At 38.4% G+C, this 24,616-nt stretch overlaps 1 protein-coding gene across 6 annotated transcripts in view; it reads left to right on the top strand.

The window, feature by feature from the left end:
* The window catches only part of Elavl4 (ELAV like RNA binding protein 4), an 86,077-nt gene that overhangs the window by 23,559 nt on the left and 37,902 nt on the right, over window positions 1-24,616 (top strand). For 5 of the 6 annotated variants that reach the window (XM_046469241.2, XM_058570765.1, XM_058570763.1 and 2 more), the window contains exon 2: window positions 13,649-13,889. In XM_046469241.2, coding sequence (XP_046325197.2) covers window positions 13,649-13,889 — 241 coding nt within the window. Of the gene's footprint in view, window positions 1-11,058; window positions 11,146-13,648; window positions 13,890-24,616 lie in introns of all 6 variants that reach the window. The other variant, XM_058570764.1, reaches the window with a different exon arrangement.

Below are 24,616 nucleotides of genomic sequence, written 5' to 3'. Positions count from 1 at the left end.
GAAGTGCCCTCTGCTCTCAGCGTACAGAGTGCACTGTGGCAGTGTTAGGAAATTTCCCATGAAAACATGAGCATTTTCCTTGCAGGAAATCAGAAACTGTAATGACTGTGATAATTTACCTGTGAAGTGTCTGACTTTACCCATTCACCTTGGTGGAGGGTTTTTTGAAAGGGCAAAAGATAATAGAAATCATGTTTGTAAGTATGAGGGAGTGGTACTTTCATTATTCATTTTTTAAGAGTTCACTTAGCCCCTCCCCCTTATATCTATATATCTGTACATCTTCCTATCTGGCATTATTATGAGAACTTATCAGTGAATGTTTGTGAAGCTTTGTGAAGATGAAGGAAATAGCTACTGGCATGGTGATAAGTAGTAATATTTTAAAGTCTTCTTTTCTATTTCAGAAATTAAATTCCAAAGATAAATCTTACCAGCCCTTAGATTAGTCATCTTTGCCACCTACAGTACATTTTATTGAACAGGTATTTTCAGAATGTTATAATTTGGATAAAGAGAATTAACATGTATTGAGTGTTTACTATGTACCAAACTCTGGACCAGATGCCTTAAATTTTTTTTTAATTGTAGGTAGACACAATACCCTTATTTTATTTTATTTTTTAATGTGGTACAGAGGATCAAACCCAGTACCTCACATGTGAAAGGCAAGCACTCTGCCACTGAGCCCCAGCCCCAAATTTGTTGTTTTAAGTCTTCACAAGGCAAATAGAGTTAAACCTTTCAGATAAATAAATTTAAATTATACTTCAGAAAGTCTTAAATTGATAAAACCAAGGTCAAAGCTAGAGCTGGTTTTTAAACCAGGTCAGATCAACTCTAAACCTTGTGCTCATTCCATTTTACCACATAGGATTGTGAATTAAGATCTTTCCTATAACATCCATTTATTTGGCAGTATTTCTTGACTAATAGCACATACAGTGGCTGGATGGTTTTAATCAGATTTGATGATTTACTTTTTCTAAGTCTACTAGATTTCATTTTATGTTGCTTGAACTTTTCCTCAGAGGTTTAGGAAAGGGTGCAGAATTCTGTTTTTCAGTCTTAGGTTCAAGTTGCATTTCCAGCTGAGTGACAGTGAACACTGCCTGGAGCTGCATTTCTCCATCATGTGTAGAGTGACTGCACTCTACATTTTTAGGTGGGGGGAAGTAATAAAGCCCCCTTTGAAAAGTTATGTGAGATTTAAGTGAAGTAATATACATAAAGACATGTCACCATTTATTATGTATGTGCTCACTGTGGGTAGCAAAGGACAGAGTTAATGGTAATTGCTTGCCAAAACATTTTCCCAAGTAACCCAAAAAGCACTTTTTAATCAGCATTACAACAGGGTCTCCATATATTAAGCATTTGCCAGGTTCCAGGCAGGGATTTTGCTAGGCACTTTGTACATACTCCTCCATGACTATATTTATGACATTATATATTAATTACTCATTTACTTATTTATTGACTTCTGTGCAGGCAGTAAAACTTTCTTTCTCCTTTGTATCCCTGGCATTTAACATGATAATTTCTGGACCATTGAAGGGACTCATTCATGTCATGGAACCTAGTTTGGTTTTTGTTCCTCTGTACTACTTTTCTTTTTTTAAGAGCTAACTTGGTTGTGGGGAGGGACTGTTCAAATGGAGCATGGTAATATCATGTTTATCGATCATGTTTATGGTTCATACCTCTAATTAAAATATGCCTGTAACTAAAAAAATTTGAGGTTGCTTTAGCTTAAGAACAGATAAATCTGTATGTTTGTTAGTCTTTTGCATTTTTAAAAAGCAGATTTCTGGGGTAAAAAGAATGTATCAAGAGTTGGAAGAGTTTATCAAATTTACTTTGTACCTGTGATTTTGAAGGAAAAGGTACAAAGAAGTAAACTGTTTTCAGTGAGCTAGTTTTACATATATGTATCATACCCAGAATATTCTTAGGAACATAGTAAATTAGCCCTAAAAGGGTCTCATCTGAGAATTACATATTATGCAGTTTGAGTTATATCACAAAGGTAATATTTTTGAAACTTTGCATGTTTTTAAAAGTCTGATTATTTCTAAATTTTAAAAATGACAGTTTGACTTTTGCCTAATTAGTGAGGTTTCAAAAACATATTTTGAAACGAGCCAAAGATTGTGAAGACAAAAATATTAACTTATTTATTCTCTCTTAAAATCTAAAATTCTATTTTTATGAGAAAAATCATAAAATATATATAATAGATTTTAGAAATCAGAACAATGAGGAAATTGAGACAAAGGAAAATTAAAAGAATAAAAAAATCAGGTAAATTCAGAACTAAGATTCAAGTCTTTTTTTTTTTTTTAAAGCAAAAGTTTGTAGTGACGTCCTATGCTCTTTACACACAGGATGCTGGACCTATTTTCCTGTTAAAAAGAGGGACCCAAGGACTTAACTGGATTTGGTGTCCATGAAACAAAAGCAAACCTGTCAGACAGAGAACAGAGAATATTAGTGGCTCATTGCCACAATAAAGAATTTGCCTCAGAGCAGACAGAAATATTCTGATACTTATGGCTTTTTTTTTTTTTTGCCTCCCTACTTTCCTTCTTGTTCATGAGATTTTTTAATAAATAATGTATTAGGAGGATCTCCCTATGCAGGAGGGAGAGAGCAAGGCTTAAAAAGCATGGTGTGGAATGCTGCTTGACAGTGTCATACATTCACAAGATGTCCTTGAAGATGGAGCACAGAACAGAGATCAGGGAAATTTTGGCAGCTGTGGTTGGGAAAATAAATGGCTGTTGTGTGATTGGGCAGATCCTGAAAGCAGGCTCCTGCTCAAACCATGTAATTAAGAAAAGTGGGAGCCTTTGTCCAAGTGCAGAATGTTCATAATATCAGAGTTTGTCAGCAGGAGCTTTTAGAACGGATCAGTACTTTTCACTCCCTGATCCAGGGAATGGTTTTCTTATAAATCATCTTCTCTCCTTGCTGTCCTCGTGAAGGTTGCTGCCAGGCGATAAGGCAGACTTAAGATTGTAACCTTGCTAATTCACTGTGATTTAGGTGAAGGGGAGACTGAACCAGAGACTGTTTCAAGAAATGCAATTTTTATTCATTTGGGTTCCCATGTGTCCTCTAATGTAGGAACAAACAGACTGTGGCCAAGGAGAGATCCTGCAGGATGGCTCTGGGGAGGAAAAAGAATCATTTTTAATACTGTGACTCCAAACTGGTTTGAAGGACTTGACATTTTCTTTCTTATTTTAAAAATAACTTCCTTTCTGATTATAAAATTGCTATATTCTTACTATAAAAACAAGACTAAATTGCAAAATAATGATTAAGACAAGTATAACAATCACCTTTAATCCTACCATTGATTGTTAGCATTTTTTATTTTTCCCTCCTACTCTGTGTGTTTATATAATTGAGATAATCAATCTTTTATTTCTTTTTCCACATTTATCATACACATTTTCTTAGGTTATGAAAACCCATTTAAACATAATTTTAACAATTATAGAATACCATACCATAAAAATATGCTGTACTTTATTTAAACGTCAGCCATCTTCCTTGACAGTCACTTAGGTTGCTTTTGGTGGGTTTTTTTTTCTTCTTCTTCTTGATATTATTTGTACTTCTGATCTACATAATTTTGGAAGCTTTTCCAAGTTTCAGAATGGATCATTGGGTCTAAGAATAGGAATCTAAAATGCAGAACTGTTTTGCCAATTTATATTTCTACTGATAATGATGAGAAAGACCATTTCATTGCACTTAAAGCTTGACAGTTGCAAATCTTGAACTTCTCATTTCTATGTAAACATGTTGCCCATGAATAATTCAAAGACTCATTTCTCCCAGCTGAGATCTGAAATTCTCACCAACACAGATTTGGCAGAGTTCACTTTTACTCCTGCTCATTCTACCTTCCCAGAGAATGTTCAGGGAAATGGTGTCCAACTAAGCTTTCAGGGGCAGTTGGAAGGATAAAGTTCTATCAAGTCAGAAAGTCCTTTTTCCAAAAGTTTCTCTATTATTAAAAAACGAAAGAAATGAAATGGAAAAAGAAAAGCAGTGAATGGGGAAACTAACAATAAAACTTCAAGTGTAATAAAATAATTTTCAAATTTAAAATTATCCTACCAGAATGATGTTCAGGGTCTTTTCATTAATGAACATGTAGAGAGACTATAAAGCTGTGCGAATCGTCCATGAATACAATAGACCATGGCCACTGTACACACATTCAGGTACTGAGAGCTGTTTGATTTCACTCAGTATCTTTAGCTTCAGAATGCCCCAAAATAACCTCTCTCTTCTGACTTGCACAATTGGAAGAGCGGTTGGCATTATACAATTCTTTTTGAAAAAAGAGAAGGTTGTTCGACACAGATTTTTCTAGGCATTCTGTACTCCTCTTAATTCTCCTCCTTATCCTGCCCCAGCTGTGTTAAGAAAACAACTATTTAATTTCAAAATAAAATATATTTCTATGTAGATTTCTGAAATTTTAAATTTGAGTGTACATATATTTCTATGTAGATTTCTGAAATTTTTAATTTGAGCAAATTTAGAAACGTGTTTGCTTTTAACAGCTAAATCTCAATGAGTTTGCTCACACTCTGAGCCACTAGCCAGGCATTTTATAAATATACAATACTTAAGTTTACATGAACTGTGCCATTGGCTATTGCTTATGCATTTAATCAAAAGATAAATCCGACTTAATCAGTCTGTGGACAGTTTTTCAAATGATTCATTAAATACTCTTTGTATGGAAGATGAAGATAACACATTTACTATCACAACTGGTCCCCATCCCAACAGGTACCCATAGCTTATCATTAGGCATTTTAGTTATTTTATCCACATTAAACATTCAGAGTTCTGAGGGGCTTAGGTGGTAGGATGGAAAGGAATATTGTTTTTCAACTGATTTTTTTAATTAGTCTGAGCTTTCCCAGGAAATTATATTAACATGAAAATATTTGCCTTTTTCAAATATAAAAAAGCATATTGAAAGTTTGATAGTATTTACTGGCCATTTTGGAACGGAGGACTGAATTGTGGGGGATAAAGGAACATTCCCTCTTTTTTATAATCAAGTGGATGGTCAAGCTGTCCTTCAGCTCTGGAGAGTTTGCCATAAAAGTCAGTTAAAACTAAACACCCAGGAGTCTGACCAGGATTGCACCAGGGTGGACACACCCGGGGAATCATTTTAGGCTCAAAGAAAAGCTCTAAAGAAAAAACTGTAGGGCATAAAGGAGGTCAGTGTTTATTTAGGAGAGGAAGTGTGCGTGATGTGTCTGGGGAAGAAGATTAAAAACTTGGATTTCTGTGATTTTGAGAATAATGCCTGAGAGAAATTAAATTTTGATTATGCTTTTCATATCCACGCTGGCCCTGCTATTTTAAGTATTAATGTCTCTTGTTCTCTCCAGCGACTGCTGATTTTTTAAAAGCCCTGACTACCTCCACTGAGAATACTTTTGGCATGCCTGGTGTTCCTCTCACTGAAGAAGATGCCATTTCAAAGGAGGGATGCCTCAAGCTTCTCTCTTTGTTACAAACAGGCATTTGTTTAGGACAGAGGCATTTGGACCAAGAACAGCCCTGTCAGCTCAGTATCAGAACAGCATAGGATTAGCCTAAGTATGTTCAATGCATGTGCTTTGGGCAGGGAAGGGAGTCATTAGAGGAACTCTGGAGGGGATTGCTTAAAATAAAGGGGTGTTTACAGTTGATTTTAAATAATTGTTTGTTTACCTGTTCTCTTCTGCCATCCTTCCAGTTTGAACTTCCTGTACTGAGCACAGATCAAATTATTTTTGTTTTTCCAATTCCTAGAACAATGCTCTGGCCTATAATAGCATCCAGTAAGCTTGTGTTGAATTGAATACACTTGTTTTAAGGATATACTGAGAATTTATTACCACTGAACTTCCTAGAGTAAATAGGTCTTTCAGGTTATTTGTGCATGTGCCCAAAGGTATTATTAAGCTGTCAGAGTGTTTTCCCTAGTTGAAATTAAATTTTTTTTCTAGAGTTTTCTAGTTACCTTCCAACAGAATCTATAGAAACTTGGTATGAATGGTTTGGGGGGCTTGGAGTGTGGTCTGCAGCCAGTGGTCTGTGTGAGTAATCACTTCTGAGTTCCCTTTTCCGAGAGTGTTCAGATCAAGGATCTGGCCCCCCTCTTGGGCCCCATGAATAACGTGTCTTTCACAGTTGAATCATAACCAGGAACGTTGTATTTAGAAAACAATATTAATCTAAAGGGAATGGAGCCAATTAAAGCCTCTTGACAAAAGGAGGGGGAAGGAAGGAATTTTATGAGCTTATAGAGGAAACTTCAAAGAAATATGAAATTGGGGGGCTGTACAGACATTTTTAGTATCTTTCAAGGAGCAAGAAGTGAGGAATTATTCCTAAAAATAATGTCTGTATTCAGAAACACAGAGTCTGCTGTGTAATTTTCTAACTTTGGGGATTTGTTGTTCAGGCTTTTGAAAGGCGGGCAAAATGCAGTAGTCAGGACTGCTCCACCAGAGTCTAACATACTGCATGTCAGGATTTTATAAGGGTTAAGTGGGAAATGCCTACAAAGAGAATTAGGACTTTTATTTTTGTTCTCATGAATAATTTAAATCTATTTCTTTAATGGCTTGATTCAGTGACTGCCCTTGGTAAACATTATTCTTCATGCTCTTGGGAGCACTTGTTCTATTACATAAGGGTTAGCCTTTATGTATAAATTTTCAAAAGTCCTTCCAACATGGTAAAAGAAAACACCTTTAAATATTCGTTAAAATATTTAATAAGACACATGTGTGTATCTCAGATATACCCACCTGAGATGTGTTCACACTCGGTGCATTCCTTCAGCACCTTTCTGGTTTCTGGGACTGCTGACATTTAAAGGGGTTTGAAAACAGAAGGGAAGAGTATTTGGAAAGGAAACACTATTTTCCTGTGACCTTCTATGATTCTTTTCTCTTGATCCCTTTGCATAAATTGAGCAGTGAGACCCAGAGTGGAAAACTGGAAGTTGAAGAGTGCTGAGAGCCTTGTGTGGGTGCACAGATGCCCTGCAATGGGCTCTTGAATGACCAATGACAATAACGAGTTCTGCATCAGGGTAGACTCCTGTAATACAGAGTTGTAGCCCTTTAGTTGCCCCACAAAGTAAATCCTGAATGTATATACTAGGTTAAAACACAGAAATGCAAAACAATAGTTTGTTGTCAGACTACCATTTTTATGGACAATATTGGGACAAGGATACAATATGGCATGACTGGCAGGATTGATGAGAGGACTATAGCATCACTCTTGAGTTCTCTGCAGCCTTGGACAATGACTGTTCTCCATTGTGAGAAGGAGTACCAGTCATGCAACTGTAGCCTGATTTCTCCTAAATGTGAGCAAATTAAAGCTTTATGAATAGTGGAGGATGGAGGGAGGTGTAAGCAATTCACAAGCTGTTGGAAGAAATATTAAAAGGACTTTAAGCACACTTTTAGTACTTTAGTCCTTAAGTACACTTCTAGAATTTTGGAGTAGTCTTGCTTAATACACTTCAAGGACTTCCCTGGCCACAGGATGTGCTTTCTCCTCTGACATATCGACTCCTCAGCAATAAATATTTGTTTGTTTAATGAGTGAATGAATTCTAAGAGCAAGATATTATATGAACAGATTTGGGAAGGAAGAAAAGGTTTTGTCCTTTGATTCCATTGCTACTCTTAGCTTTTTCTTCTAACTTCTAACCTAGTTTCTTAGGTTTTGAGTTTTTTTTTTTTTATCTTTTCCACTGTTCTCTTCTAATAATATTAACATCAGTCATCACTAATATCTGTGGAGGGATTTCCAAGCCAGGAATAGTGCTTAGTGTTCCATGCACATCATCTTCCTCAGTCTTTGTGACAATTTAGCGAGGACAGGTACCATTTTTATACCAGTAAGACCAAAGGCTGCCCTAAACCCCCAGCTTCTACTTTCTCTCTCCTGATGCATCATTAAAATGGGACTGAGATGAGGGTGTAGTGGGACTCTATGTGATATCAGCATGCTTAACTAATAGGTCTCACCCCCCGCCTTGGTGTGGGCAGTGGGGTGGACAGTGGGTAAGTGGAAGAGATTGGGTGAAATGGGTCACCTCATCACTGCCCCCCAAAATGGAGAATTATACCCTCATTCAAATGGCCATGCCTTCATTGTCACAAGAGTACACAAGTGAAGTGGTCTGCACACCTGGGTTCCAGTCTCTTTCTGCCTCTTACTAGCAGTGTGACCTTGGGCAAGTCTTTTACTCTCTTCTGGTCCTCAGTTTCCTCATTAAAATTATGGGGTTGGCCTCGGTGGCCCCCAATGTCCTTTGATATCTCTTGTGTATCTTCACTGTGAACTCAGCGAGGGCCCATTCTTTGTCTTTATCTCTGTATCCCCAGGACCTACCTAGAGCAGTGCCTGGCATGCTGGGGCTCTGTCTCTGTTCATCTCACATACACAGATCTAGCTATAGTGAAAATAAACCCTTTTTTATGTGCATATGACCTGGTATGTCCAGGTAGTAGAGTTACAGTTAACTTAAGAGGATATAAGGACACCCAGATTGTGGCAAGGGAGGTGCCATCAAGGTTGGTTTCTCCCCCCTGACCAACCCCCCCCCCCCGTACTGTGAGAAAGAGGCTGGCATAGCCTCTGCTCCTTACCTCCCCTCTGCAGAGATAAAGGACCCTGGTGATGATCCTGCAGCTGCATGTCTGAGGCCTTCCTGCTTGCTTTTGTTGTATATTTTGCAGAGAAGAGTGGTGGGAGGGGTGAGGTTAATGCGTTGAGTGTGAGTAATTAGTCATTCAAACCGTCGACATTTACAATGACAGGATTTGAGTGCCTACATTATTGTGCACTGCTCTAATAGTTTATCCCTGAAATTTTCTGCCTGTATAATGTTTCTTAAAATATATCACAGGAACATAAAAGATTTAATGTAGTGCTTTGTACAACCATTAGAGTTTGAAGTCAACTGAACCTCCTCAATGCTCTTGCCTAGATGCTTACTATAATTTTTTGTTCTTAATTGCCATTTAGAAAAGGGAAGGGGAAGGCAAGTCAGGGATTTGGAACCTGGTCAGCTGCAAAATTGGCTGCAAGACCCACACCAAAAGTTTCATTAAAGTACATATGCATTCTTGGGTACCTGATATATTTGTTTGTAATGAAAATTGTGCTGTTAGAATGTCAAAGGCATTAGCCTGAGGAAGCAAGTGTTCTGATTTTGCCAAACCCACCTCTGTTTGGATGACGTGCTTCCCACGAATACGCATTTTCTCTACCTCTGGTCTGAAACAGACCAAGTAGAGAACGCAGGTGTCCTCTCTTTAAGATCTCTCATAACCTTAAAATGCTCCGGTTTTATATTCAGTATCTTTACATCTTAGCAACTTCTCCTATTTTCCAGGTAATGTTTTAAAATCCTCTTGATTTATTCATATATCAGATTTGATGTGGCATTTTTACATTTCCTTTTTTTTTTTTTTGGTATCCTGGTATCCTGGGATGCACCATTAAGACCGCGACAGGGATCTTATTACATAAGATATATTAAGACATTTGCAAATGTTTTTCAGCTTTCAGACTATATATTTTTATTGAGAAAATTCTGTGTGAATGTTATGTTCATTAATTCTTCCTAGATACACAAAAGTATAACTACCTAGTGTGTGTGCAGAGCAGAGAGAGCTCCATCTCCATCACATAAGAATGACATGACCTAATTTATGAATATGGTTGCTTGAGGTAGCTCAGTGGCAAACATTACATCTCATGGGCACCACTGGTTGTCTAATCTACAAATAGGGCTCAACTTTGGGAGTCAACATAAATTTAAAGATCCACATAAGATGTAAGGAGATACAGAAGGCTGTTAGTGGAACTGAAATTACTTTACCTGAAGCCTTGATACTTCCTAAGCCTTTTGGGAGCAGGAATACCTGTAAGATGGTCATATGGACAAATGCTGGCTTTCACCACGTTTGTGAAGTGAATGTCTGTCAGACACAAGTTGAACCTGACTATCAGGTGACCTTGAACATTTTTGGTCTCACAGAGTCTCAGTAAGCTCAGGGGTGGTGCACATTCTTCTATATTCTCCATCATTAGCACCAAAAAATCTGCATCACTTTGGTGCAGGATATTTTCTAGGTGTCTGTAGGGAGCTCTGAGAGGGGTAACATGAGAAAGGTAGTAATCAAGAAAGCAGCTCTGTGGATTGTAGGACTGGTTTGGGGGTCTTAAATAAAAATACAGTAGTTGGGTTGCTCTGAGGGTCTGCCCACCAGGTCTAATGAGATGGATAAACTCCAATTTTCCAGTTCCTTATTGAGTTGGCTGTGCTTCCTATATTTGTTGCCTGGACACATAACTCAGTGAAGCAGTGAGACGACATAGCAAATGGAGGTGCTGTGCATGACCAGGAGGCCAGACAGCTTGGCTATGCAGAGCTGGCCCAGGAGGCCTGACAGTGTGGCTATTGAGAAACTGCCTCCTAGCCAGGATCTCTGCTGATGCTCTACAACATCTTGTCCATTAATGATGCCTGCTAACCCCTGCTGGGCCCAGCTCCCCAGTTTTTTTCCTGGACCCTTGCCTTGAGGGCAGAGCTGCTGAATAGGCTTTGCTGAGCACAGTTTCTATCAGTTTTTTTTGTGTGTGTGTGTGTGTGTGTGTGTGTAGTTTTTTTGTTTTTGGGTTTTTTGTTTTTGTTTTTGTTTGTTTGTTGTTTTGTACTAGGGATTGAACCCAGGGGAAATTTACCACTGAGCTACATCCCCAGCCCGTTTTGAATTTTTATTTTGAGACATGGTCTTAGTAAGTTGCTTAGGATCTTGCTAGGTTACTAAAGCTGGCCTCAAACTTGAGATCCTCCTTCCTCAGCCTCCAGAGTTGCTGGGATTATAGGCATATGCCACCACACCTGGCTGGTTTCGATCATTTCTGAGGAGAGCTTGGTTTAAGATTCTTCTCAGAAGCTTTTTGCTTTCTCCTTGCTGTCTGGACCAGCCTTCTGGAATGCTACAGTTGACCTGAAGCCAAGAAGAAAGTTCTGGTGATGTGAGAAGTGGAGCCACTTAAATTACTTGCATGATGGTAAAGAACCTAAGACGCTACTCACCGTCCTCAGTCCGCTTTATTACCCTAGCTCTTCTCAAGACTTCATGTTTTTCTTTTGGTTTTATTTCCCATTTGTGACCATCAAAAGAGGAAACAGTATCACTGGGGCATAATGAGGAATAATAGTGATGATGTCTCTAGGTACTTTTTATTGTAGATACTTCTTATATATGAGCTTTCATCCTGAAGAAAACCAACCCTGCATGGGAGGTTTTATTCTAGTTTTCCAGAAGAGAAATCTGAGGCTCAAAGTCACAGCTAATAAGTGATAGAGCTAGAATTTTAAGGCAGCTGTTGTCTTGGCTCCAAAACTAGTTTCTTCCTCCCCCCACCATACCACTCTTCTTCAAATGAGAAAACAAGTAAAAACAAAATAATTAAAAAAAAAAAAAAAAAAAAAACAAAACCAAAAACAGTCTGTGAACATTGGTGAGGATGTGGAGGATCTGGAACTTTCAATCTTTACCTGTGGGAATATAAATTGGTACATCTACTTTGAAAAACTATTGGCAGTATCTACTGAAACTGAACATACATATACCTTATGACCCCCCAAAACAGAATCCTAGGAATATACCAAACAGATACATGTGCAAATACCTAACCAAAGATTGTGCATAATGCTCATAGCAGCAACAACTCTGACAGTTGAAAACTAGAAACAATCTAGTTCATCAAGAGATAAATTAAATGTGACATTTTCTTACAATTAAATTTTCAATAGTATAGGGAAAGAACAACATAGTACTACACAGACAATATACATGACACTTCAGACAGGTGAAAAGACTACACATGGTATGATTCTATGCAAACTTTCAAAAATAGGCAAACGGGATCTATGGATTAGAAGTCAGAATGGTGGTTACTTTGAGGAGGGTGATGTAAATGACGGGAGAGGACAGGAGGATTTCATGGTACTAGTCACAATCTATGCTACAATGTGAAAGTTGGTACCCAGGTGTCAGTTGTGTTTACTTTGTAAACATTCTTTGCATTTGTAGCCTTGAGGTTTGTACACTTTACTTCATGTACGTGATATTCAACAAAAATGCTTACCCCCCCAAAAAAAAATTCTCTGAACAGTAAAAGGGTAATAGTAATAGGATCTACTGTTTATCAGATATCTGTTACACCTTGATTCCCTAATGCCACATAGCTGGTGAGTGGCAGGGCATGATTCCATTGCCTAAGAGTTAAGAAGTGATTTCAGAGGAGACAGAAGCCATATGATAGATAAACAGGGGACAGTGATAAAATAGAATGGAAAGGTGGGACCAAGAAGACTAGGAAGCCTGGGTGCAGGCCCAGATTTTGCTCCACTTTCTTGAAATGACAATGTCACTGGATGTCTTTGGACTTAATCCCAGATATGAAAATACTGAGCTAGATTTTATTCCCTAAAGTGTCTTTTGGCTCTGCAGTTTTGTGATTTTCCATTTTTGTTACCCCATACAGGGCATCTTCATGGCCTTGCTCCCTCAGTTTAAACCCATTTTCCATCTAAAAGCATCATCATCTCGGCATTGTCCCTGATTGCCTTTATTCTGTGAGCTGGGGACGTTGTACCTCTATTCATGCCTATTGTCCTGCCACCAGCCATGCACCTGTCTGTGTCCTGGAGACTACAAGCTCCTTGAGGACAGGAACTCTTAAGAATTTTTTCCACTAGTATGTTGCCTGAGACAGTTCACACACCCAAGGAAATCTTTTTTCAATTAAGTATTTAAATCCAGAGAAAGTCCTTCCCCGCCCCCGCCAAGTAATGTACAAGAGGACAGTCTTGGGCTACACTGGACCTAAGGTGGAGACCTGGAAAAAACTTTTTGTTTTTTGTTTTATTAGAGGTCTGGAAGAAACAGCAGCCGAATGGCTAGATTTTTAAAAAAATCATTAGATGATTTTTCAGCTCCCTGGCATGTACTTGTGAAATCACAAGTTTGATCAGTGTTTAAGCATCAGTGGAAATCTCAACCCTTCCCATATGGAACGGCCCCGCTTAATTCAATGTCATTTTACTTTATGAGATAGTTAATAAACAGGTACTGTATTTGATCTTGTGAGTGTAGCCCTCTATATTTAGCTTTTTCAGCTTTAATGGAACTATAATTTTAATCATGATTATTACTTTACATTTTAATTATAATTTGGTGTGGCTTAAGTATACATTTCTGAGAGTGATTGTGTAATGAAAACAGGAATTAGCTTTTCATTAACAAAATAATGGGAGAGTTCCCACTGCATTCTAGTCTGTGTTCAAAATCTAAGGGCTGGCCTAAAAATAGCAAGGGGAGTTTAACATTTTGGTTAAAAACATGCTTCTAAAGTGGCTGTGTTCACAACCCAGTCTTTCTTGCTCCATCTTGCTTCCATCTTGTTCTCTTCCTTTTCAAAAAATAAAATAAAATAAAATTTTAAAAGGACTTTGATTGTGTCTTTTCAGATTTGAAAAGGTTTCTTTTATTATTATTACTTTTAGATAATTAGCACCATGGAGCCTCAGGTGTCAAATGGCCCGACATCCAATACAAGCAATGGACCCTCCAGCAACAACAGAAACTGTCCTTCTCCCATGCAGACAGGGGCAGCCACAGATGACAGCAAAACTAACCTCATCGTCAACTACTTACCCCAGAATATGACCCAAGAGGAATTCAGGAGTCTCTTTGGGAGCATTGGTGAAATAGAATCCTGCAAACTCGTGAGAGACAAAATTACAGGTATGTTCTTCCATATTCTAGACTTGGGACTTGCAGAAGAAGTTATATCACTGAATATGGGGAACTTAGAAGAAATGCACATGTGTGATTGTGCATCTGAGTGTCTGCATGATGTATCCTGCATGCAAGGATGGCACCTATACACAGTCCTAGACCCACAGCACTGTACATGTGTGTACACCACATAAAACCATACTATGGATTGGTAGGACTAGGAAACCCATGAAGATCTTAGAGCTTCTTCAACTTTATGTGAAGTTATCCTTTCGTTTTATCCTCTTTTATTCTTAATCAGCCACCACTTCTCTCTGTTATTTAGCTCCCACTTCTGCCCTCTGCTCTCCTATATTCCATAGTAGTTTTTATTCACTTCTTCTCCTTCCAAGCATTAGATTGTGTGTGTCCAATGTTCTTCCATGTGTTGAGACAAGTGTTTTAAAGGGTGCCACAGTGGACTGTGGAAGGGTTACACAACTGCTCATTGTCCCTGAGGAGAAATAGGCCCTAAGGATAGCAGATTATTCTGTAACTATTCAGCAGTAGGAAGGAGGTGATTAAAAAGGATCTGCATTTGAGGTATTTCATTGTATGTATTTGTTTGTTTTGAGGATATTCTGAAAAGTCAGAATTTTTTTTATTTGAAAGTGAAACAGTACCCTATAGAATTTTGATATTTGAGATTTTTTATGTTATTATTTTTTCCTAATCAATAACTATTCTTTGAGGACCTAATGTTTGCTAGACAATGGTACTATAATTCTTTGGGGGAATTTTTCCCTGTAATCTTGTTGGAAATGAAAACATTTTCTTAGAAAACCACACAGTGATGGCAGTGAAGCTGCTGCTTTCTGGTGCTCTACTCCTGAAATCATTCACGTCAACTTCAAGTGCTTGTCAGTTGTGAGTATTGACTTTTGTTTCCCTTTCTTTGGACAGTTTAATTGACAAGCAACTGACTTAAATTAAAAGGAAGCTCTTTGATTAAAATAGGGAGATAGGACATCTTGATTTTAAATCAAAGTCTATAATATATATGTGTACCAATAAATATAAATTCTCCCATTCTCATAATTCACATATAACTTCCCCCCCCTTATAAATTATTTTGCAAAATCATTAAACTTGTAAGGTGCTACTTTCTACAATGTAAGTCACATAACCTTCCAAACACACTTTCCTTACCTATAAAATTCCAAAATAATGCTTATCTTAGAGGGAGTGTTGTAAAGGTGAAATGTAAGACTGGCTTAAGCACCTCGTCCAACACTTATTGTGTAGGGAGTTTTCTGAAAATGGAGGATGTTGCTATTACGGATATAGCGAGTAGGCCTTGAGGAGAGTGACCAGGACAGGTCTCCAAATAAGGCCAGGCTTTAATGATCTTATCCCAGAGCACATCTATCCTTTAACAGAATTGCCTACACTTTCAGAAAGCGGGTGTTTAGATTCCTGAATAATCTTTATATAATAGGATGATAATTCAAACCAAATTAAAACCAGTTAACCATATGATTCTTCCTCCCACTCCTATATAGAAAATGTATTTTTGATTTAGCCTTACCTTCTAAATAGGGATTCTGCCAGCTATATTAGTGAATATTATTAATCACCTTTTCAGACAATTTCCCTTAGAATGGTAGTGAGACTTTTGTGAAGTACTGATTCATGGTGTTGATCCTTGTTTTCTAAAGACACATGTTTAAACAAGCAGATTCCTTTACTGAAAGAATGCTAATTTGGTAGTTCACCGAGTGGATTTGAATAGGAGTGACAGCTTCGAAGACAGCCTTTAATTTGGTATACAAAACCAAAATTGTCAACTTTGGTTTGTTTAGCACCCTCTCCAGCACAAGCAGAGACATACAGTAGCATCTGAGCTTAAAGAAGAAGAAGCTTACGGGTTGAAAGCAGAAATACAATTTAGGCATGAATTTATAATTATGCAATTTTTTAAAATTCAGGCAAATTTTTTTATTTATATAGACCTTATGGGAATGAGGCAGGGAAATACAGAGACCAGAGATATTTGCCCTCATTTGGTAGCAGTGTTTAATAAAAGTAGAACTTGTGGTTGTAAAGAGTGCTTATTAAATTCTTCATTTACACTACCTAATTAATTCTAGCATTTTAAATTAACAGTGAAACTGGTCCCTGCTGTACCATTCCATAGATGCAGCATATTTCCTCCATCCACCCGTTGTTCAGGTTTAATTGGCTGTGCTAGAAGTCAGACAAGGAGGGAGAAGACAGGGCTTCAGGGAAATGGGGAAGGAGTAAGAATTGCTCTAGAAAGACCCTCTTAGGCCTGCTTTTGGGGGTTAAGTCATAACACAGGGTGGGAGAGGTGAGGTATCACACCAGGCAAGTGGAAAGGCCTCAGTTCAGATGTCAGGGTGAATGACATCATAGGTATTTTTGTTGCCCTGATTTTTAACTTCCCAGTCCCCCCTTTTCCTCCAACACCTCCTACAGATCTCAATGCATCTCGATCCTGTGAAGTTTACAAGGAGTTCTAAATATCCAGTGGGAGGATTGGGTGGTGGGAAGTGGCAAAAAGATAAGAATTCAAGATTAAGATTTTCCAGCCCCAAACCACTCCCTAAAAGAATATAGTGGATTCTTTTAGAAGATTCTGTCCTCAATAAAGTCCAAATCCCTTGAGAAGAAGTGACTGTGTTCACTGCATTACAGGCTGGCTGGACTCACCCCTGAACGTGGGTTATTGTAGAATTCTCCATTTGAGAACACATAAAAGACATTTGGGCATGGATTTAATTGATATGGTACTATGAACACAACTGCCACCAGTTAGCAGGCACTTTTGTACTAAGTACTTGTAAGCAGTGGACATAACTTATTTCATTCACTACAGAAATGTTATCTATTTTCTTAGATGAGGAAACTGAACCTAAATTAGGCTAAGTAACTTCCCAAGGCAGTATAGTTATTAGCAGGTGGTGGAGCTCAGAGAAGTGCCTGTAGGTTCCAAAAGCATGATTTTTTGGGAAGTATGTGCTAAGGTTAAGACTCCTGCTTAATTCCCACCCCATAACCCAGTGCTACATTTTGTTCCTTTCAGTGGAGATTGCTGGCCATCCTCTGGAGAGTCTGCCTAATGCACCATGGCTTTAAACAAGACTTTTGTGTATAAAGGGAAGCAAAGATAACCATATTTGTCATCCACTAGGGGATATAATTCAGTCTGTGTCCTCCTTTAAGATAGAACCAAATTTACTAAAAGTGCCAAGTTTAAGATTCGCTTAGAGTGCTTTTAGACATCTCTGTTACTTATTAAGTAATGTCTTCTCAAAGACATTAGATTTTCATTTACCAATTGGGAAAGGATGCTCATCAGGGTAATATAGGAACCAGGGAGAGAAAACACATTTCCCGAGTTGCTTTTGTGTGCAGCCATGGTCATGTGATGGCATTGGAAGCCAAGTCCTTTGCTTTTCTCCTGAATCTACCTGCAGCCTCTGCTGCTGGAAAGAAAGAGAAGTGGCTCATGGCCCACAGGATTCATGCAACCTAGAAACTCAGGCAAAGAACACCAAATCTCTGGGGAAAATTTTATTATTCCCATGGACTACAGAGAATTGATTTGTTTTTATTTTTTCCTTTGTTGCCTTTCTGGTTTTGGTTTTGATTCATAAGCATTGAGTTTGCTTACTGACTCTAAATTTATATATATGATTAATATTTTAGGTGAAGAAACATATCACTTTATCAGGATGGGTCTGGGTGGCTCAGAATGTATCTTTTGCTAGAATGCTGAATTGCAGTTTTATCAATGCCTATTACCTTACTATCCCACCCAAAAGTAATAAAGGGGAGAAAATAACAAAGAAAAAATCCCCAGAAAGAAAGAAATCAGTATAAGACAATAAGCAGTTTTGCTTACTCACATTGTGTAATTATTTGCATCACAATGATAAAAAAGAACTACATCTTTACTTGCTGTCATTTTCCATGTGTCCATGAACTGTAATTTGTAAGAGTAGATTTCTATCCATTTCAGGCAGGTAAAAACTCTAAGGGGAGGTTTTGAGGATAGGGCAGTCCAAACTGCACATTATTGTTTACAAAACTGAATATATTGAGAGACTGGCATATGGACAGACCCTAAGTGTTGTCAATAGTTGGAAAAGGTAGCATCTTGTTAGCTGGAGCAATTGGGGAAGGTTAGAAGGATGGGGTTAGGATTTATAGGAAAGAAAGGCAAAGTAATAGAACTAAAATTTCAGTGGAAGACCAAAAACACTTGTTATTCTTCCGTGCTTTCAACAGCAGAAGTAGAGCTGGCATGTGCCTCTTTGGAAGCAGTACTCTGATATGAAACAGTGTTGCCAGATTAAGTGCCCAAAAGTCAGGTTGTTTGGAGTTGCACCCCAATGGACAAAAGCATTACAGAAACACCACCGCTAATCCATCTCTCTGTCTTTTTTTCTTTATAATATGTCTTTGGCTTAATTAATATTATTATTCAGTGGGAAAAGTGGAACAAGAAAAGAAAAGAAAAAAAAGAAACTCTTCACTACCGTGGACATTAGGGTGAATACTTTGCCACCCCTTTTGTGTCTGGATTTATATCTCTAATTAAAGGAACCAGCTCACTTTCAATCTGGTGTCATAGGGTAACTTCTATTTTTTTCTGGATTTGTGAAAGTGCTAATAATCCTGTGTCTCTCTCTAAAAGTGAGATGTGGGACATGGACCACAGTAGTACGAATGACTGTTAGAGCTTCCAGGCCAGGAGGCCTGACACAATTCTGTCCACTGGGTGGGAGATAGTGAGAAGAGAGGGTCAGGGGCTGTTGTATATTACCTCCTATGCTTTCAAGGAACTGGCTTTATAAGAACACTAGGGAAATTTGGTTATGCTTCTGAGATAACCATGTAAACAATAAATAGCTCGGAAAAGTCCTAAAATATGAAAATGCTTTTTGATTCATTCCTGAAATGTGAGGTCAGCTATTTGTTGACATAATTTCTAATAGTGCCTAGCAAAGACAAATAAGAATAATAGCAGCAGCTTTTGTATATTTTTGTGTTACTTAATGTGTATTGTGGCCCCTCTATTAAATACTTTAAATATCATAGTTCATTTAAATGGTAAAAATTAGGTAAGTTACCTAATTGAGATTTCTCAGAGAATCATAAGAGTAGCCAGCATTTAACGAACACTTACAGTGTGCTGAGACTAGGAGGTAGAGTATCAGATAATCCTCAAGACTGCCATTTTACAGTTGAAGAAATTTGAATTTAGGAGCATTTAAGTAACTTGCACAGCTGACTTAGCTTCCAAGTATGGGAGCTCTGACTGTGAGTTCTCTAGCATATTGTTTATCTCTGGCAGTTTTCTCCCAAATATTAAGCTGACCCCTCCCTTTTACAAGCAAGTTCAGCTTGCATACCTAGAGAATGAAAATTTTCAGTACAAAGAAAATCTAGTTAGAGTTCACAACGTTTTGTTTTGGAAAATAGCACACTGTGCATTAAAGAAATAAAATGTTTGAATTAAACAGATCACTGTTTACCTGTATAAGGAAGACTATATACATGAAGTGGTTTTTAATTTCTGATTTTCTCCCTTCTGAAATACCCTTCACTGTGTGTACCTTTTCTTTATTTTATAAGCACTGTATTGGCACGGATGCTACCTTGGATTTAAGCATAGTTAAAACCCAGCCACAATTAGGTATATCCAAGAAAATCCCAAGATTTGATTAGCTAAATGAACTTTTCTTACATGGACATCAGAGGGATATTAGTTAGTGATGGGAAGAGTAAAGGAGACGGTAGCATTTATTAGGATATCAGCATATTTTGCTCTGATTTGGAAAAATGTGCTTGGTGCAGTGTGATACGTCTCTTGCATTCAGAGGAAAATCAGGCAGATTTGCATTTGTCATTTTATTTATCACCTCCCTGCAGTCATCTTATACATATTCCACAAAGAAGAATAAGAGAGTTTTGATTTGTTGACTTGGATTGGATATTGTTGGGGGTGAATGGAAAATTTTTAGGTATGGTGAAGATTTGGCAGCCTAATAGGGCTACAAAATAGGAGAATAGGGGGTCTGCCTTATTAAGGGGAACTTGCGGAACGTCAGAACATTAAGTGCAGACAGTAAACCATGTAATCATTGTGCCTCTTACACACTCATCAGGGGCAATCAGAGACCTTCCATCCTTCCTAATTAGGACTTGCTAGTTGAGCAGAGCTGTGAGGCTTGCACTTCGTGCAGGTACATAGAGCATCTCTCCACACAGCTTTTCCCCAGGCTGGTGACAAAAGGGACCAGGTGTATGTCCCTTTTGCCTCCTGACTGTCCTCCCTTTCAAATCAGCCAGTTCTGCCCTGCTTCCGAACTTGGATAACCATAGGAAAGTATTCTCACATCCCAGGAGAGATGTCTCAAAGGATTTTTACCTAAGATGTGAATCAGGCCTGGGTATTTTAAGGATTTTCTATTTCTGGGCTTTAGCTGACTGGTTCTTAAGACCGATTCCTGTTCACCCAGCCTCCTCTCCTTCCCTAACACACATTTACTCCCTTACTCCCCCCCCTTCTCCATAGAATGGCCTGGTTGATTGAGACTAGGAACTAAGCAGGAAGGTAATGTCAAACTGAAATTTCCACACATTATCTAAAAATGCAATTCATCAGCTTCGGGGTAGGAGGAAAGTGCTTTCTGAAATGTGTTAATGGGAAATTCATTTTTTTCTTGTCTTCTGAGAGGTGTGGTAGTGGTGATTTCTTTTTTCAAACTGCCCCCCCCCGCCCTCTTTCTGCATCTCCCTTACTGCTCTTAACTGATGAACTCTGTATCTGTCTTTATTCCTCATAAGAAGTGAAGATCTTTAAGTTGCTTTTTCATTTTTTTCTACAGTGACAAAATTGAGCTTTGATGGGAGAAGATATTTCTAGTTTGGAGAAAAGATAAAACTCAGATAGAGACCATATATTTGTGTAAGGCTTTTACATTTGTAAAACATTTTCAATCAGCCAACAGTATTTATTTAGTGTCTACTCTCTCAGACCAAATAGATGTTATTCTCTTTCCTTCTTACTCTTAAATTCTATATCAGGGTTTGTGAAGAAATCAAAAAGGATAAGACATAGTTTATGCCCATATGTTCTTACAGGGGTGATGAGTAAGGAAAGCCAGGAAAAATTGTAGGACCCTCCAGCAGCCCACAGATCTAGAAGGCACAGGTAGCCCTACTTGTGAAGCATATCACCATACCTTAGCTGCTTTGTAGTGGCATTTTTTTTTTCTTTACCAAGGTCCAGTCTTACCCTTCCTGGCTCTGGCTGTTAATATCACTGGAAAAATAGCATGAAAGGATTCATAACAATATAATGAGGTTGGATATTTGATGGAATGCCTACTATCTATCAGCTACAGGGCTGGGGATATTATCTATACTATCTCATTAGGTTTTGCAGATGAGTATGGCAAACCTAGAATTAGCTGCTGTGTGGGGTTAAGTTTGTTTGACTACAAAGTCTATGGTCTATTACTTAGCACTCTGCCTCTGCAGAATGAAGGTAAAAGCAACATCAGTTATGTGTGTGCAGAGGAGGAAAGACTGACAATGGACTAGGGTTCTCAGAGCAAGCATCAAAGAAGAGTTCAAGGCCAAGTTTAAGAGTTCAAGGCCAAGTTTAATTAGATTGTAGGAGTAATTTATCCAAAAAGTCAGAGCCAATAAGTGGTAGAGCTTAGATTTGAACCCATGTCTGCCAGACACTCAAAGCTGTGTTCTTTCTACTTTGCTAATAAATAACCCTACCTAACACAAATAGAGTGACAGTTTGCAGATTTCCCTTGACATCTATGATCTGAGAATCATTGTGTCGCTGAGGTCCGATACATGTTTGCTCAGTGACTTTCCCCAGGTACTTTAATTTCCTGCTGATTTATAAGTTTGATTTTCTGCTCAACTCTTGTTTTATAAGTTGACTGGTGAGATGCACGGCGCCATCAACACAAAGGATATACAGCTAGTTAGGATAAGCACTCTAATTTCTATGGCTTCTAATGGAATTTCTCATCACAAACATCCTGAATCCAATTAAATAATTTTACTGGTGGTATAAGCATAAGCACTTCATGATCCAAGATATCTGCCCTTTGTATTTGTTTTCGGGGACTTTTATTATCAGTACCTCCTGTAACCTGTGGAAATATCCGATATAGGCAATCCACTCACTTTACAGATGAGGCCAGGGCAGCCCAAAGAATCTACAAGTCAAGAATATGTGGCTTCTTATTTTCCTTGCTTTTTCTTCTCTTTTCTTTGCTTATTTCTGACCTGCTTTCTCTTTTTGCCTTCTTATTTTAATGCCTCTTTGATCCAAACAGGATTTGAATTGTCTAAGAAATAATATGGAAAAATGCTAATTATTAAAATAGTTCTAGATTTTAAAAAAAGAGGGCAGAAAGAAATGAATGTAGAAAGAAAAGGAAAGCAGAGGAAAAATGGTAAATTAAATGTGACTTATCTGAGAAGTAAGAGACCAGCTGGCCCAGGGCTTTCTTTACATAAAGGAAAAATGGATGATGATGACCTTTGTTCCTTTCTCAAGTAGTAACCTGAAGCCCAGTCCCATACCCCTTCCCATACCCTCACCTTAGCTCTTGCGGTGGATATAATTGTGGAGATAGAAGCCAGCTATAACACAGGATGGGATATGAAGCCTGAAATCACATATATGGAATTTTCCTTTTACCTTCTTTCTTACCTGGACCTGTTTTGGATTGATTGACTTGTTTTTATGGCCAGAGCAGGCAGGGACACAGAGAAACTGCCTGGGTAGAATCCCTGTCTATTAGCATGGGACATAATCAGGGTGCTTGCTGAAGGAGGTGTTTGTTCCGAAGCAGGTCTTCCTGACCCACTCCCCTGACTGAGGTGTTCCTGGCTTCTGGATCTCACCAGTCTTGTCATCCTGAGGTTGGGCATGCTGAAAACTTCATTCAGTATTCTGCTTCCATCTTTGTGGTTAGGGTTCCCACAGCGAGCTGTGGCCCAGAACCCCGAGCTTGACAACAGACAGAAAACTTGAATGTCAACCTCACTTCCTGGTCCTGACAGTAGAAATCAGAACCGGTCCTCAGACACCTTTGCTCTTCCCAGAGCCCCTCACCAGTCAGTGGAGCCTTCCCAATAAGACAGACCACCTTGTTAGATACAAAAGGGAAAAAGCACTACCTGAGCCACAGTCCCAAAACAATCACACAAACATCCCCCTAGCACTTCCTGGTGAGAAATACCAAATATCTGGTTGAAGTAACCAGAACGTGATAGACTTCAATAAAAGTGCTTCCCTTCCTCGCACACACTTCATAGATGAGTGGGTGGCCTTTTTAAATCACTTTATCCCTGGGGACTCCATTTCTTCAATATACAGTAGAAAAGATAAATCCTACCCTGCTTTCTTTGGCTGGTACTCTGAGTTCAGACTAGTTGACATATGTGACAGCATTTCACAGCAATAATGAATCCCAGTTTGGGTGGTCCTGGCAGATTGTAAATGAAAGCCTTTAGTTCAGTATTTGAAAATGTCATGATAATTTCTGAGATTCTTTAAAGAATTAGGCCACTTTCATGGGAGCGGCATCATGATAAAATGGAAGGATCCACCAAGTTCTTATTCTAGCTGCAAGACTTTCAGCAGATGGAGCCATTCTGTGCCTTGGGTTATTATCTACTAAATGGGGATAATAATACTGGCTGAAGTGTTGTGAGATCAGATGAGCTGCTAATGTATTGACAGGTTGTTAAAGTGATACACCAATTCAGGGTATTACCGTGGTCACCCAGAAGATAGGACATTGTAAGCTGGGGACTTATGAGTGTAAAGCCAAGTAGTCAGCCCCCCCACGATAGGCTGGTTTTGCTTTCTAGTCTGCCTTCCAGATGTTCTGTTCAGTTATCTACATACATCTCTGCAAAAGCTGATTAACTCTCTCAGACATCAGGATCTAAATGTTATTAATGCTCCAGCTGATCAAATTACAATGCCACAGATCCTACTTGTGCTGTTAATATTAGATTTTGGATTCCGGTCTATAATGAATGATTTTTTCCTCCATGCATTGGAAAAATTAGTTAGCAGAGTTCATAAGAAAGTTTAATTAGCAGGCTGTTTGTGAAAATAGCGGTTGTGAGTCATCGTTAGAATGAACTAACATTTCTCAGGTTTGAATTTGTTTTTCTGTTCATGGAGCAACCACATAGGATCCTTTTGTTTGGGAAACTGCTGTCCACATGCTGCCCACTTGAACTGCACTGTGTAATAAACTAATAACAAAAACATCAGATTCTTAGAAACAGAGAGGAAGAGGAGGTGTAGAGTGTCTGTATATTTGTGTATGTGTGCCAGAGGAATATCACGGACTTAGGGAATCCGGCTAGGCAGCATACCCTAGTGATTAGGAGCTTGATTGCCTCCATTTATACCCCAGCCTTATCACTCATTAGCTGTGTAAAAGGCAAATTCGTACCCTCTCTGTGTCTCAGTATTCCTCATATCTAAAACAGGGATATTAATAGTATTATCATGAGCATTAATATATGTAAAATATTCAGAAAAGTACCTGCTGTGTAGTAATATAATTTTCCACATTTTATTAGTGCATTATAATTATACATTATGGTGGGATTTGTAGTATAATTCTTATAGCAATTCTTCGAGGTCTAACTATTATTAGCCC

The sequence above is a fragment of the Marmota monax genome, unplaced genomic scaffold (genome assembly GCF_021218885.2).
Source record: "Marmota monax isolate L192 unplaced genomic scaffold, Marmota_monax_Labrador192_F-V1.1 WCK01_AAM20220418_F8-fsc00008, whole genome shotgun sequence".
Taxonomy (NCBI): domain Eukaryota; kingdom Metazoa; phylum Chordata; class Mammalia; order Rodentia; family Sciuridae; genus Marmota; species Marmota monax.
This window is presented reverse-complemented; position numbering and strand designations above follow the sequence as displayed.